At 42.7% G+C, this 15,100-nt stretch overlaps 1 protein-coding gene across 6 annotated transcripts in view; it reads right to left on the bottom strand.

Moving 5' to 3' along the window:
• SRPK2 (SRSF protein kinase 2) overlaps positions 1–15,100 on the bottom strand; it is a 233,037-nt gene that overhangs the window by 62,456 nt on the left and 155,481 nt on the right. For 5 of the 6 annotated variants that reach the window (XM_019806648.2, XM_034666773.1, XM_019806655.2 and 2 more), the window contains exon 2: positions 13,356–13,507. In XM_019806648.2, the coding sequence (XP_019662207.1) occupies positions 13,356–13,507 (152 nt within the window). Of the gene's footprint in view, positions 1–7,580; positions 7,800–13,355; positions 13,508–15,100 lie in introns of those variants that run through there. The other variant, XM_011232972.3, reaches the window with a different exon arrangement.

Raw genomic sequence — 15,100 nt, 5'->3', positions numbered from 1 at the left:
TCTGCTCGCCACAACAGCTATGTAAAACCTCCCTATTCTGCAAGAAAGATGTGACCTCAACCTCTCCGAGACTACTATCTCCAAAATTCAATAGTCCTTCAGAAAATAAAAATCAGGGGCACCCAGCTGGCTCAGTTAGAAAAACATGCGACTCTTGATCTCGGGGTTGTGAGTTTGAGCCCCATGCTGGGTGTAGAGATTACTTAAAAGTAAAATCTTTTTAAAAAATCAGTATCAAAATCACAACGAGATTCTACTTCAGTACCACCAGCACGGCAAAGAAAGGCTAAGTACTGGCAAGGATATGGAAAACCATACACTACTGGTGGGAATACAGAGCGATGAGCAGCTTCTTCAGAAAGAGTCTGGCAACTCCTCAAGATACTTCACATGGAGTTACAATATGACCCAACAACAATTCCACTCCTAGGCATACCCAAGAAAATGAAAACAGGCCCCCTTCAACACTCATATACAAATACACACACACACACACACACACACACACACACACACAGAGTAGCATATTAATAGTCAAATTAGAAACCAAATGTAAATCAACTGAAAGACAAACAAAATGTAATATATCTCAACCACAGAATATTACAGTATAAAAAGGTATAAGGTAATAACACATGCTACAACATGGATCAAAGTTAAAAAGATGCTGAGTACACCAGCTAAAAAAGACTACATACTGTAGGACTCTATTTACATGAAATGTCCAGAATAAGCAAATTCATAGAGAAAGAAAGCAGATTAGTGGTTGCCAAGGACTAGGAAGAAGTGGGATGAGGACTGACTGCTAATGAACATGTTTCTTTTTTGGGGTGATGAAAATGTTCTGGAATTAGACAGTGCTAATAGTTGCCCAATCTGTAAATATACTGAAAACCAATGAATTGTAGCCTTTAGAGTGGCTAATTTTATGTAAGTATTCCCCCATTTCCCGTAGTTTCAGTTAGCATGGTCAGCTGCATTCTGGAAGCAGGTGATCTCCTCCTGGCCTATCACCAGAAGGTCAACAATAGCCTAACACGAGGTCACAATGTCTACATCACTTCCCTCACTTCATCTCATCTAGCAGGCATTTGTTTAAAAGAGATTTTTTTTATTTATTTGACAGAGAAAGACAGCACAAGCAGGGGGAGAAGGAGAGGGAGAAGCAGACTCCCACTGAGCAGGGAGCCTGACACGGGGCTCGACGCCAGGACCCCGGGATCATGACCGGAGCCGGAGGCAGACGCTTAACCGACTGAGCCACCCAGGCGTTTTGTCATCTCACATCACCACAAAAACAAGAAGGGTGAGTACAGAACAGTAAGACATCCTGAGAGAGAGAGAGAGACCACATAACTTTTATTATGATATATTATTATAATTGTTCTATTTTATTATTGTTGTTAATCTCTTCACTGTGCCTAATTTATTTATAACTTAAATTTCATCAAAAGCACGTATGTATAGGCAGAAACCCGTATCTCTGGGGTTTGCTACTACGTGCAGCTTCAGGCATTCAGGGCGGTACTGGAACGTCACTGTAGTGGACTGGGGTGGGGGAGCTATCGTAATCCATACAGAAAACTGCATGAGGAAAAAAAAACAAACAGCAAGTTTTCAAGTACTGCTAGTCAATACAAAACAGAAAAAAGAAAAAAAAAACAAACCTTCGACAAAATCTAAAACTTCTTTACTTCATTTCAATCTTCAATTCTAGGTTGAAACAGGATCCAGTACAGATAAGTACGAAAACCATTGTACCCAATCCATTCTACAATCCAGAATATCAGTGCTAAGAAGAGCGGGATCTGGGTAAGAACTCTTAAGAATACAGTTCTTTTTTATACAAGCCTCAAGAGAGAAATAAAAAATACAGGCAACTCTATTGTAAACTTCGAAGTTGCTAAGAGATGAGACTGTAATCGGTCCCATTACAAAAAGGAAATAATTATGGGACATGATAGAAGTGTTTATCTAACACCAAGGTGGCAATCATAGTACAATATATCAATGCATCAAATCAACGCCTTAATGACACAATGTACATCTACATTTACAAAATGTCGTATGTCAATTATATCTTAGTAAAAATAAATTTGAAAAAAGAGAAAAATTATTTTAAAACTTGTCTTATTACTAGGTTCTATTTGTAAATGTTTTTAAAATCCTAATTTAGGTCAATCAATTATTTTAAAACGTGTCTTATTACTAGGTTCTATTTGTAAATGTTTTTAAAATCCNGAAAAATTATTTTAAAACTTGTCTTATTACTAGGTTCTATTTGTAAATGTTTTTAAAATCTTAATTTAGGTCAATCAATTATTTTAAAACGTGTCTTATTACTAGGTTCTATTTGTAAATGTTTTTAAAATCCTAATTTAGGTCAATCAATTTAGGTCAATCAAACATGCTTGGGGCCCACCAAGAGAATTGGTAGACAGCCCCAAAGAGCCAGAGTGTTTCAGTTTTGGCTAAAGAAGGCAGGTCAAGGAAGTTATGTTCCAGGGAGTTGATAAGGGGACTGGGAAAGGATGGGACAGAGATGCGAGCCTTCACACAGACTCAGTCCAGCCTCCTGGGGCCCGTGGTGCAGGCCAGCAGGGAGAGGGCCGTGGCAAGGCCGCAGGAGGCATCTGCACAAAGGGCATGGGGAGGTGTGAAGCAAGGCGGCGCAGGCAGTGCTTGCAGACCCCTGCTGGACGAAGCGGAAGCAGAGGAGGCATTTGGGCTGGGACAGCCCCGGCAGTGTGGCCAAAAGCAATCTCTCAGCGGGTACCGGCAGCACCCGGGGCAGCGAAGAGCAGGGAGGAAGCCCACGGCAGACAGCACCTGGTGGCTCTGGCCCAGATGCCGTGCCACCCACCTCTGAGGATGTGCAGACTCAAAAAAGGGCCAACGATGCCAGGGACTGACAGGAACCACGGACATTTACAAGGCAATTAAGACCTTTCTACCCCCCAAAAATGGAAAATTCCAGTTACACAACTGAATACATACAGGAATTTTTCGCTGAGACTAACAGAGCTGCTGTCTGCTCAGTTCCTCAATCTGCTCCATGTCAAGCTGAATCCGAATCTCTGGCTGCTCTCCGACCTCCCTGTCTGCTCTGTTCCTCTCAACTTGTTCTTTCTCCTCCTGTATTCCACTGGATCTCCCGAAGGCCTGTCAGTGAACAGCCTTTCTGCAACTTTTTTATTCACTTAACACCTCTGACAGGATTTGTTTTCCTATCAAATCTGTAGTGCCTGTGTAACGTCTGGGAATGGTCCACAAGAACACCTCCACTTCTCACAGAACTGCAGAGCTGAGGCATCCCAAAGACCTCACCGCGGACACCAGCTCAAGTGTGCAGATCCACACACAAGCCCAGCTTCAACAGCTGATCATCTGTAAGAAGAACTCACAGAACTCCCCCAAAGGCCGCTATTCTCATGAGTACGTTTTACTACAAACATAAGGGCAACGGATTACAGGCAATGAAGGGAAGAGACGTAGGGGCAGGATCGAGAAGGGTCCCAAATACAGAGCATCCAGGTGTCCTCTTTCCGTGGAGTTAAATCAAGACTTGGACACTTAGGGGCGCCTGGGTGGCACAGCGGTTAAGCGTCTGCCTTCGGCTCAGGGCGTGATCCCGGCGTTATGGGATCGAGCCCCACATCAGGCTCCTCCGCTATGAGCCTGCTTCTTCCTCTCCCACTCCCCCTGCTTGTGTTCCCTCTCTCGCTGGNCTGTCTCTATCTCTGTCAAATAAATAAATAAAACCTTACAAAAAAATAAATGCAATAATCCCTCTTTAAAAAAAAAAAAAAAAAGACTTGGACACTTAACCAACAGAGGCACCCAGGCACCCCTGGGCAGTGTTAAATTCTTTACTACACCATTTGCTAGCTGTTCTTCTGAGCCCCAGATTCCTATTTCTAGCTGTCTTTTTGATATCTACACCAGTTTCTTTAAACTAAATGAATAAAGTCAAACTCAAAATTTCCCCAGACCAACTGTGATTTCCCTGTTCCTGTTAATAGTGCCAAATCCACTTCTTTCCAATAAGGAATTGAGGCAGTTCATAAAACCACAATAAAAGATACAAAATTAGAAGGAAATTGGGGCAAAGAAAAATTAGCCCAGAAAAAAATAAAATAGAATAATGCTGCAGTGAAGTTAGGACACAGAATGCAATGCTGGAAATTCTTGCTCACTTGTTAAACAGGAGGGCTGTACATTTGGCTCTGAGTTCTTTAATAGCCAAATAACATCCTAAACAAAGAAGAAATGGCAAGTAGATTCAAAATTCACAGTTAAAAAAAATGATGCCCAGAATGCACTGCTCTTCTTCCAGTCACCCCACAGCTCAAGACCTGGAAGGTTTTCATCGCTGTCCTCTATATTCGGTCTTTTGACAAAGACAGAGATGCTTCCTCCATGATGCTGCTTGCTTTTTTGACCTCTCCATTGTACGTACCTTCTCTCTCTAATCATTCAAGATTTACAAATTAATCTTTCTTAACTACAGCCATTCCCTGTTCAAAATCTACGACGGTTCCTAAGTTTTTCTTTTTTAAACATTTTTTTCTATTTACAAAGAAGTGTACACTTAGTACAGAAAATCAAGAAAAATTCAGACAAAGAGGTAACACACACACACACACACAACTAGAAATCCTATAACCCACATATAGCTAGGTACGGCAACCATTTTTAAAACTGAGGTAAAATTGGGATGTCTGGGTGGCTCAGTCAGTTAAGCATCTGCCTTCGGCTTGGGTCATGATCCCAGGGTACTGGGATCAAGTCCCAGATCAGGCTCCTTGTTCAGTGAGGGGCATGCTTCTCCCTCTGCCCGCTACTCCCCCGCTTGTGCTCTCTCTCTCTCTCATCCTCTCTGACAAATAAATAAATAAATGTAAAATTTACTTACAATGGAAGTCAAACATCTTATGTACACAATTCCCTGATATTTGACAAACGTTTACACCCTAATCAATATAAAGAATATTTCTTCAAAACCTCACGAAACTTACGTTTGCTCTCTCAGTCACATTCTTTGTCAGCTATCCATGTAACCAATATTTTCCCCTAGTCTGAGGCTGGTCTTTTCATTTTTACAAGTACCTTTTAATCTGCAAATATTTTTTATTTTGATGAAATCAAATTTATTAATTTTTATTTTGTAGTTAATACTTCCTGCATACTAAGAAGTCTTCCCTTACTGCAAGTTTGTGAAGATATCCTACTTTTTTTCTTTTTATAAGCTTTATACTTTTAGCTTTACATTTAAATCTATGATCCATCACAACCTGTAAAGAGAGCTAAAAAATATCTACATATTTACTGTAAGATCAGAAACAATAAACGATGTCCACTCTTACCACTTCTATTCAACCTTAGGCAGGGAACAAGGAAGCAAGAAAGAGAAATAAAATGCATAAAGAATGCTGAGGAAAACAAGTATCTGCATGATACTTGTGATAACGATAAATGACCCGTGCGCAGAAAATCCCAAGAAATCTACATACGCACACGAACTATTCTGTGTTCCTTCAAGTTTTGTTTTCAATATACATTAGTAACTGGTGCTTTAACTTACTTCACGTACAAATTTCTTATCCTCATCTTTGTCCTCTACACAATGCTCCCAAACTCCTCTTCAACCTAATCTACGCATCAGCGTTCAGCTTGCCATGGGGCCTCAGCGCTTCCCAGAAACGCCAGTCCCAGCCTCCAGGGCTGAGTCAGAGAAAGTGTCTTGTCACAATTGTGTCCAATAATTCTCCAGCGGTAAGGCCCCCTTTACATTTTCTAGGAAGTCTTTTACCTCTAACCAAATACGTCAAACCTCTAAAAGCTCTCACCAATCTTTTTTTCCCTTTCTTAACCACACAATAAAGGTGAAAAAGGCTATTTAAGTAGCTTCTCGATGTGGTCTCCTTAATCACTATATAACAAGCCACACATTACTCTACTAGATGCCAGGGATGGACTGCGAAGGCAAGGCCGGCAGAAGGCTCTGGTGCTGACTGGCTTCTGTTTACACTAGCAGCAAAGTCACGAGACCACGAACTCCTGGAGAGTGGGGGGCTGGTTTCCAATTCACCTTTATAGCCCTGAAGTAGAACACTTCACACAGAGTACGGCTCAAAGAATGGAACCGTCATGCTAACGCTTAGTGATCGATAACCCTCGTCAGCGGCAATCTGCAGCATCAGCAGGCCTATCAGGTGTCAGAATCTCCTCAGTCCCCACGAAAGAAATGTAATGAGGATTTCTGTAATTAACTCAGGAGCCTCTCTTACTTTGCTCACATAGATAAGCAGAGTTTCTTTTTAAGGTTTCAGGTAAACCAAACTAAACCAAATAATTTTTAAAACATATGCAAAATGGTAAGATTAAGTATGTGCACAGCATTGGTGGTTTTAAGGAAAATAACCGAGTGAATAAAGGTGATCTTTTTTATACCCCCCCCACCAAAAAGGAAAAAAGCAAACTAAAGACTACACTTCTATAAAATATAAGCTGTACGACGTTGGTTTCTAAGGCAACCCTATGTAAGGTGTACTGCTTTCTTATTTTGAGAAAAGCTGAAGCTATAATAGTCCCAAGGCATAGATGTAGAGAGAGACAAGGACAATGAGAACGAATAACCACCAACATTAAATTTTTAGAGTTATTAAAGTTCACCCAGTCTAAACTGTTCATAGATGGAAAGACCATTTGTGTGTAAGAAAGTCATCAGACATTTTTCTAGTGAGTATTTATATTGTTTATCCTGTTTTGAAGAAAATATTCCTAAGTTTCAAAAGAAACAAACTGGATGCCACTCAAACGAGGATAATAAGTAAGACCTCTGGAGCATTACGGATAATTTTAAAAAGATCTAGGGAAGAAATGAAAGATCTGTATTCTGACTCATGGCCCCTTCACGACATGTCAACCTCCTCACTCTTGACATGCCTTCTGAGACACACAGGAAACATCAGTGCCGTTTGTCCCTTAGCTGTAACTAAACACTAGAGACAATTCCTTCATCCAACCAAAAATATTTATTGCACTGTGGAGAGTACAAATGCAGTGGGGTTGACAGAATACACGGCCCTTGACCACAGGGAATCTTCCAGGCTGAGGAGGAGATCACAAATGAACACAAAAAGAAATGTGTAATTACCCACCCTGGTGACTGCTGGGGAGTGGGAGGTCGTGGTAGCTGCTGTTGTGAGGGGCAGAGGGAGGGGCCTAATGAAGATGTGACTAAGGGTTCAAAGAAGGCCTTTCTGAGGAAATGATGCATGCTCACCAAGTCAGACCACAAGTGTTGAAATTGATGTCTCCAGAAACAATATAGGTGATGAAACTGTACAAGGTACCAACTTACTGAAGAATGATTTAGGGGAGCCAACAAAACCAGGTTCCTACTGTCACCACTGACCAGTCCTTGTGGCAAATATGTGCTGAGGGTTGGAAAAACGTTTAGACACAAGGTAGTTCGAAGCAGTTAACGCCCCTTCCACAGCGCCTCAGTCACCTCCAATGAGTGAACGGAAGCCCCCTCTTTGTGCTGGCTTTGGAGTTCAGACGCATGCACATACCTTAGCCAAGCCTGACGAGGCTCTGAAACACGTGGGTGTCCGGGTCGGCCTCGCTGGGATCCCAGGTCAGGAGTTCCAGCCCAGCCCAGGAGCGGCCAGCAGGCACCCCTGGTCATTCTGAGACAGGCGGTGCCGAGTCACACTCTGAAGACTCACCTAGCACTGCAATCTCCCCACAAGACAAGGTTCTACTCTGGAGAAGAGGCTTTATGCTCAAACTCACGAACCGCGTGCACATTGCGCAAAGGCCTCCCGGAAGTGTCTGCTCATTGGCTCACCCTGTGCCTGACCTTTGTTATCTCCCAGGCTTGGAAGTAGGAATCTGATCAAACTGCCCAGTCTCACCCGAGACAACTGACCAGAGGTGACATCACAATGAGACAGGGAGAGAGGGGCCATGTGACACAGCTCTCTCTCCAGAGGCCAGGGCAACAAGCCCGGCATGGTGAGGCAGCAAAGACCCCACGGGGGCCACACGAAGGGGACCAGCATGAAAGCACAGGTGGGAACAAACCTGGGAGGAGAATGAAGGAACAAGGACAGGACAGAAGAAAATAAAATTCACATTTCTTTTTTTTTTTTTTTTTAAGATTTTATTTATTTATTCAACAGAGATAGAGACAGCCAGCGAGAGAGGGAACACAAGCAGGGGGAGTGGGAGAAAGAAGCAGGCTCATAGCGGAAGAGCCTGATGTGGGGCTCGATCCCATAACGCCAGGATCACGCCCTGAGCCGAAGACAGACGCTTAACCGCCGTGCCACCCAGGCGCCCCAAAATTCACATTTCTTAAGCACCTTTTACGTACCAGGGAATATGGCACACACTTCGTTTATCTGTTACATTTTCATCCTTATAAAATCTTACGTGGTACAATGTGGTTGTATATTATACCACACAGAGAGAGATCGTCTATCACAGATGAAGGAGCTGACACCTGGAGGGAAAGGAGCTTGTCTGAGGACACAGAACTGGGAAGCCGGATTTTGATCCCAGGACTCAGACACCAAAGTCCATAGTCCTCCTGGGTCTGGTGGGAGAATGAAAAGTAAGATGAGTGGGAACAAGCTGGCTATGAAGAAAGAGAATGCACAGCCAAGTAGAAAGGAGCAATGAAGAATGCTTTAGCAATATTAGAACTTTAAATAGTGGCCTTTGTGCTCAAGTGGCTGAGGTTTCCTATGTTTTCAAAAGGGGAAAGACTTGTTAAGAGATAAAAAGGAACCAGGAGGGCAGAGACCCAGAGGCTTACCACAGCTCTTGTGGGGTGCTAAGAGTCCAGGTGACTCTGCTCACTCGGCCCTCAACGTACCTGTTTCCTAAGGTGAACAAATACTTCTTTTGTGAAGAGATAAAACAGGTAGTGTGTTTCGTTGTTGGTGTTTTATTTTACTTTGCGGATACTAAGATGTGGTTGGAAGGGCAGAGGTTCTCTAGGAATGGAGTCAAGGAAAACAGAAGGGACAGAAGACAGACAAGACACCTCCCCACACTAAGTAAAACCCACCCCTAACCTGCAAAAGCCATCCCTCCCTATCCCCCTGCCCGAACAACTCAGTCATGAGACAGGGTGGGGCAACGAAGGCTATCTGAGCACAGGCTAGGTAAGAGCAAAGGGGAGAGATGCCCTTCACCGCAGTGACAGTGACTGGTGATTCATCACGTACAAGGAAATTAATCAAATAATTAAATGTAATGAGGATAATGAGAGCCTAGCCTCTTACTGTCCAAGAAAGAAAGAAAGAAATCCAGAAATCCGGAAAGGGAGAAAACTGGGCTGAATGCCCTGGTATTAGAGATATCTGATTAAATTCACGTATTTTAATATTATGCAGAAGTGAAAATAGAAATAAGCATAAATACATAAACATAAAAGGTGTGTGTATCCCTAACCCTATGCTAAGAGATCTACAACAAGCACTGACACCCAAACAATGATAATCACATCCAATGCCCAGATCTTGTTTTCTAAAAATCCTGTCCCCCACTAAAAGGAACCAGGGATCCTTGCAGAAAAGAGTGGATTCCAGGGTGGAGTAGGGAAAATACAAGATAAGCCTGGAACAATTTACTGTACTTGAACGTAAGTAAGTGCTCAAAGAATGACAAGGACATCTAGAAAGGCCAAAGAATCAACCTGAAGGAACTCCTAATGGCCAAACGTGGGATAAGCCAAGCATCAAAACAAATAAGGAGAGGAACTGATTAGAACTCACTGAATAAAAAGGAAATTCGTGAATGAGTCCATCTGAGATAGCTAGAAAGACAAGACAGGGACATGGATGGAAGGGATGGGTGGGAGACAGGAAGAGAAACACAGGAGAGAGAGAAGGAAATACATTCACTGACAAGGGGATACTGAGAGTCTCAAAGAAGTAGCTCTCAACAGACTAATTATTTATTACCAGGGGGAAAAGACTAACTTCACAGTACAGATTATCTGGCAGACACCATCCCAAACAAAGTGACTGACACCAACTGTAATGGTATAAACAAAACCAGGCACTACCTGATAAAATAATGTGCCAAGAGAACATTTCTCACAGAGCAACACTTTTTTGTTTTTTGGGTTTTTTTGAAAATTTTATTCATTTACTGGACAGAGCGAGAGAACACAAGCAGGGAGAGCAGCAGAGGGAGAGGGAGAAGCAGGCTCCCCGCTGAGCAGGGAGTCCTCCGCTCTATCCCAGGACCCCGGGAGCGTGGCCCAAGCCGAAGACAGACGCCTAACTGACTGAGCCACCCAGGCGCCCCACAACACTTTTTGATTTTCCAAATTAAGAAACGTGGGGCAGGGGGACACCTGGCTGGCTTAGTCGGGAGAACATGCCACTCTTATTCTCAGGGTTATGAGTTAAGAGTCCCACCTTGGGGATAGAAATTACTTTAAAAAAACAAACAAAATCTACAAAATAGAACAGTTTACCAAATTAAGAAACATTATACAAAATAATTGGCCTACAATCTTCAAAAATGTCAAAGTCATGAAAGACAAGAAAAGACTAAGGAACTGTTCCAGATTAAAGAAAGAAGTGTTAACAAAGAAAAAAGCAAGCCCAACAAGTCATCTGACCCCCAACATGACAAACCAAGACTTAATTATAGTTTCAACCTACCCCAGGAATGTGACCTTTTAAAAGTCAACCAGAAGTTTCCTGATAAGCACAAGTGAGGTAATCTCCACGATAAAAATCCTGCCCCTCTCTCCCCCCTCAAAGAAAGATGTCCTGGCATGAAATAATCCTTTCTGTTGCTAGTAACTCCAAGCCTCACTCTCTTTCCCAAAGAAAGCTCTCATTTTTCACAACTCCGAGGAGCGTCTCCACTTGCTGGATACAGACGTTGTCTGATTCATGAAATGCTTAATATAAATAAAGCCAATTAGATCTCCAAATCTTCTCGGTTGAATTTTGTTTTTTAACACAAGAAAACAAAACGTAACATGATTCTAAGAAGGACTGGTCTCATATTAAGGACAATGTTGGCAACTGGCAAAACCTTGAATGGAGTCTGAGGAAAGAATGGCAGAACTATTACAATGTTAACTTCTTGATCTTGATGGTTGCATTGTACTTACAAAGAAGAATGTACCTGATTGTGGGCAAAATATACTAAATAACTCAGGAGTGAATAAGTGACATGTTGGAAACTTAAACTCTGTTCATGGCTGGAGGGTGGGAGTGGGGCACAGCTCTTGTCCCAGACATTCCCATTCAGTTCCAGACTCCCTGAATGCATTTATATCGGTTACCTTAGACAAAGGGTTCTGATCTATATACAAAATTCACAAAGCATCTGTTACGTGTAATGCTGACTAGAAGCACAAGTGACTTACCAAAGTCAGGGAGAGAGATTGAGAGAGAGAGAGAACGAACCTCGTATATCTCACATGTTTTAGTGAGGCTGACTTCAATACTCTAAGACGTTTAGAGTTCAGTAAATGTTACCTAAAATCAGCCCTGACTGTGAAATCCTTCATTCACAGCCTTGTATTTCGGTCTGAGGTGTCCACTGTGCGGATCTACAAGATGATAAAGGGATAAATTAGAGTTCTGGTTACATCTCCTAACCCACATACTGAAGAGCCAGATGTGAGGCCAAGGGTTCTCATTCCAGCATGGTGGAGTCCGTGTGCTAAAAAGAAATGTTCCTACAGAACCACCCTAATGCTTTGGCCTCACAGCAGTAAAATCAAAAGACAACTGTCCGCATCTCCTTTTCAAACAACTTCATTTCTGAACCAAGAAATGCAGAGTAAGAGGGAGGATATAAAACCTCTTCTTTTCACCTTTCCACGGACTGTTATATTCCATATTAGATGGCAAAGACCTCTGGGGTCATAATCACTCCTCATAAAAATGCTGAAGATCTACATTCCTTTTTCTAAAGAAAACAGATTCCATGTGTAGAAACCCATACCTATGGAACAATAAGGTTAGAGTGGAAGATTAGTTCTTAAACTTTTACAGCAGAACATAGTTTTCTCTTCCTCTTAATAGGTAACTAGAGAGTACAATGTACCATAACCAACAACACGAATGGCCTGCGTCACTAGGTAAATTCATCCAGACACTCCAGAGCCAGGGATTCATTAATGCTGTATGGCCTGAACAGGCATCCATCTTCTGCCATCTGTCATTACTCTGTACAGAATCTGATTTACATTTAACCTAATCTGTAGCAAATCAGTGTTTCATCAAATGTTCAGAAGCTCAGACTACCAGACCGTGATAATTTTCTACCAGAGAGAGTGAAACTCCAGATGAGTAAGTTAAGTAAAAAGAGGAGTCAAACAGACACAGCAACTTCCCTTTCTCCTGCATTCTCAGAGTCCAGTCTACACCAAGTACAGAGTCTGGACCACGTTGTTCTCAAAATTCATCACACAACATGCTTGCCTTTTAGGAGTTTAACTCTGTGTTCCTGATCTTTAGGAAGCATCAATACAGGAACACTTCGCTTGAGTAATTTTTTTTTTTAAAAGATTTTATTTATTTGCCAGAGACAGAGAGAGAGAGAACTCACGAGGGCACAAGCAGGGGGAGTGGCAGGCAGAGGGAGAAGCAGGCTCCCTGCTGAGCAAGAAGCCAGATGCGAGACTCAATCCCTAGGACCCCGGGATCATGACCTGAGCCAATGGCAGACACTTAACCGACTGAGCCACCCAGGCGCCCCTCACTTAAGTAATTTCTGTGTCTTCCGTGAAGTCACAGCTAAAAACCTAACCCACTGTGTCACACAATGGCAGAACCCACAGAAGGTCTTTTTCGTTAAGCACAATGCCAGGAAAAAGCCTGTTTCTGTAAACAAATGAGCAGGCTCTCTTTCCATGGACAATGAGTACTATGTAATTCAATGCTGCACAGAGAAAGGGCTAGTTCCTTGTTGGTCTCAGCAGCCTGAAAACTTAAAGTCAAATGTCTTGCACACCAGTTAAACTGGTTCCCCTCAGGAGCCTAGTAACTTCAAGTCTCTAGGCTCTCCTTAGATGGCTTATCGTGTTTTTATCTTTAATTGTTGTTTAATACTATGTTTAATTCTATTAGTAGATTTAAATCCTCTGGAAAGTACTCAGAGTATGTATGTACATATGTATGTATTTTCTACCTCTTATAGTTTTTCCTTCTGGTATCGCTTACATTTTTGGGTAGCATTCTATATTTAATGACCTAGAACTTTAAAATGATACTGACACTAAGAGGTCAGTAAGGACCAAGCGATCTGCATCAGTAGCTCCCCTGACAAACGCCTGTGGCCCAGAGGCAGCAAGGCGTCACCTTTGCAGTAGTCGGCAGGGTCCTCCTGCTCCTCATCGTCAGATCCGAGGATCTCCTCCTCTGGCTCCGGGGGCGTGGGGTCCGGCAGAGGCGGCGGGGGCGGCGGAGGCGGCGGCGGAGGCACTAAGGGAGCTTTCTGCTGAGGCTCCGGCCTGAAACAGTGGAAGGAAAATTCCTATTTACTCAGAAGTCAGTCTTGCAGTATGGACACACATGAGAGTTTCTTAACGTAAGAGAAAAATAAAACTTGAAACACACTAAGAAGAAATGTTGATTAATGTCACTTTGTCACTTTAGCTGAATTCAAGTAATGTTTCAACATACCGGTCAGGAGGAAAAATTATACTTTGCAGACACATTTTCACTCAGAGATTCAGTATTTCTTAAATCCTGACAAGATTATGAAATATAAGTGAAACAGAAAGAGCATTCACCCTGCCCCCCCCATGAAACACAGCCTTATTAGTTAGAACACATCCCACAGAGATTATAAAAAGACAGATGAAAGCAGCCCTGAACTTAAAAAAGGACTTATTTTCCATTATTTTAAAACTAAATCCTATAAAAATAGTAAGAATGTATGATTCCTAAAAGCTGACTAATATATGCTACAGCTGATGTACAGTTATTTTCATTAAGGAATTCACTTATCTATCAACCTGGCTTATCAAGAACACTGTCCCCAAACTGGAAATTAAAGAAAACACCCACTGTCAGTCAAACACAGATACAGTCCATACATTAATGCCAGGTTTGCAAGGTTTGCAAAATGGTCATTTCTAATTGTCACATAACAGCTCAATGATGATTAAGCATGCTCTTTTTACAAAAGATAAGAAAAGCTGTAATGCAAAAATAAAAATTTCTTTAAGCTTGAGAGATTACAGATATAAACCTTTCATGCACCTAGAAACTCAAGAGCATACTGAATACATTTGCTTAAGTAAGTAAAGCGTTCATAATGCAATTCTATAAAGTCAAGCTTTCACTTACTATAAAATTTAACTGCTATTTCTAACCATGTTCTTCTGGGGAAACTTGAACCTAAGGTCACAACGTAGGCGCTAGAAGCACATCTCTCCCTCAAGCTAAGACAAGCTGCCCTGGCAATGGGCAACCACTGCTCTCGCTGAGCTGGCCAGAGCTGTGTGGGTAGGAAATGGGGAGGTACAGACACCCGCAGAAGCTAACTCTATGTTCCCCAGAGAGAGTTCAGTAGGTGAGCAGGGAGTCTCTAGTCTGAGGAGCGAGGGGAATCCCACAAGCACTAATGTGGTAGACAAATGCTCTTGTTTTTGGCCTGCCCAGTATTCATGTTCCCTTCTAAAAGCACCCTTTGAGACACTGCTGCTCTCTGCACAATGGAAGGCTGGCTCGAGATCCGCTCTCCTCACGTGGTACAGCTGAGGCCACAGACAGCCACGGCTCACTCAAGAGCCCTGGTGCCTTCAGGTCAGCGGTCACGGGGGGGGGGGGGGGGGANGGGGGGGGGGGCAAGTTCATCCGCAGCGGCTCGTGAGAGGCAGAGCCAGCAGAACTGTCCTGATCGCTGCCCCTTTCTAAGCCGGACCTCTAAATTCTTGCCACATCTAAGATCTCCCAAATAGCATTTACTGTATTGCCTTTAGCCTAAGTTAGCTACAGTTCATTTATGTGGTCGCCTCCAAAACTCAAACTGCCACAAGCAACGAAGGGGGGCAGGGATGAAAGGCAGCGAAACGCCAGCAGTCATGAGGAAGTGGTAG

This window comes from Ailuropoda melanoleuca, chromosome 1, assembly GCF_002007445.2.
Source record: "Ailuropoda melanoleuca isolate Jingjing chromosome 1, ASM200744v2, whole genome shotgun sequence".
Lineage (NCBI taxonomy): Eukaryota > Metazoa > Chordata > Mammalia > Carnivora > Ursidae > Ailuropoda > Ailuropoda melanoleuca.
The sequence above is the reverse complement of the archived record's forward strand: the minus strand, read 5'-3'. Positions and strand labels throughout refer to the sequence as shown.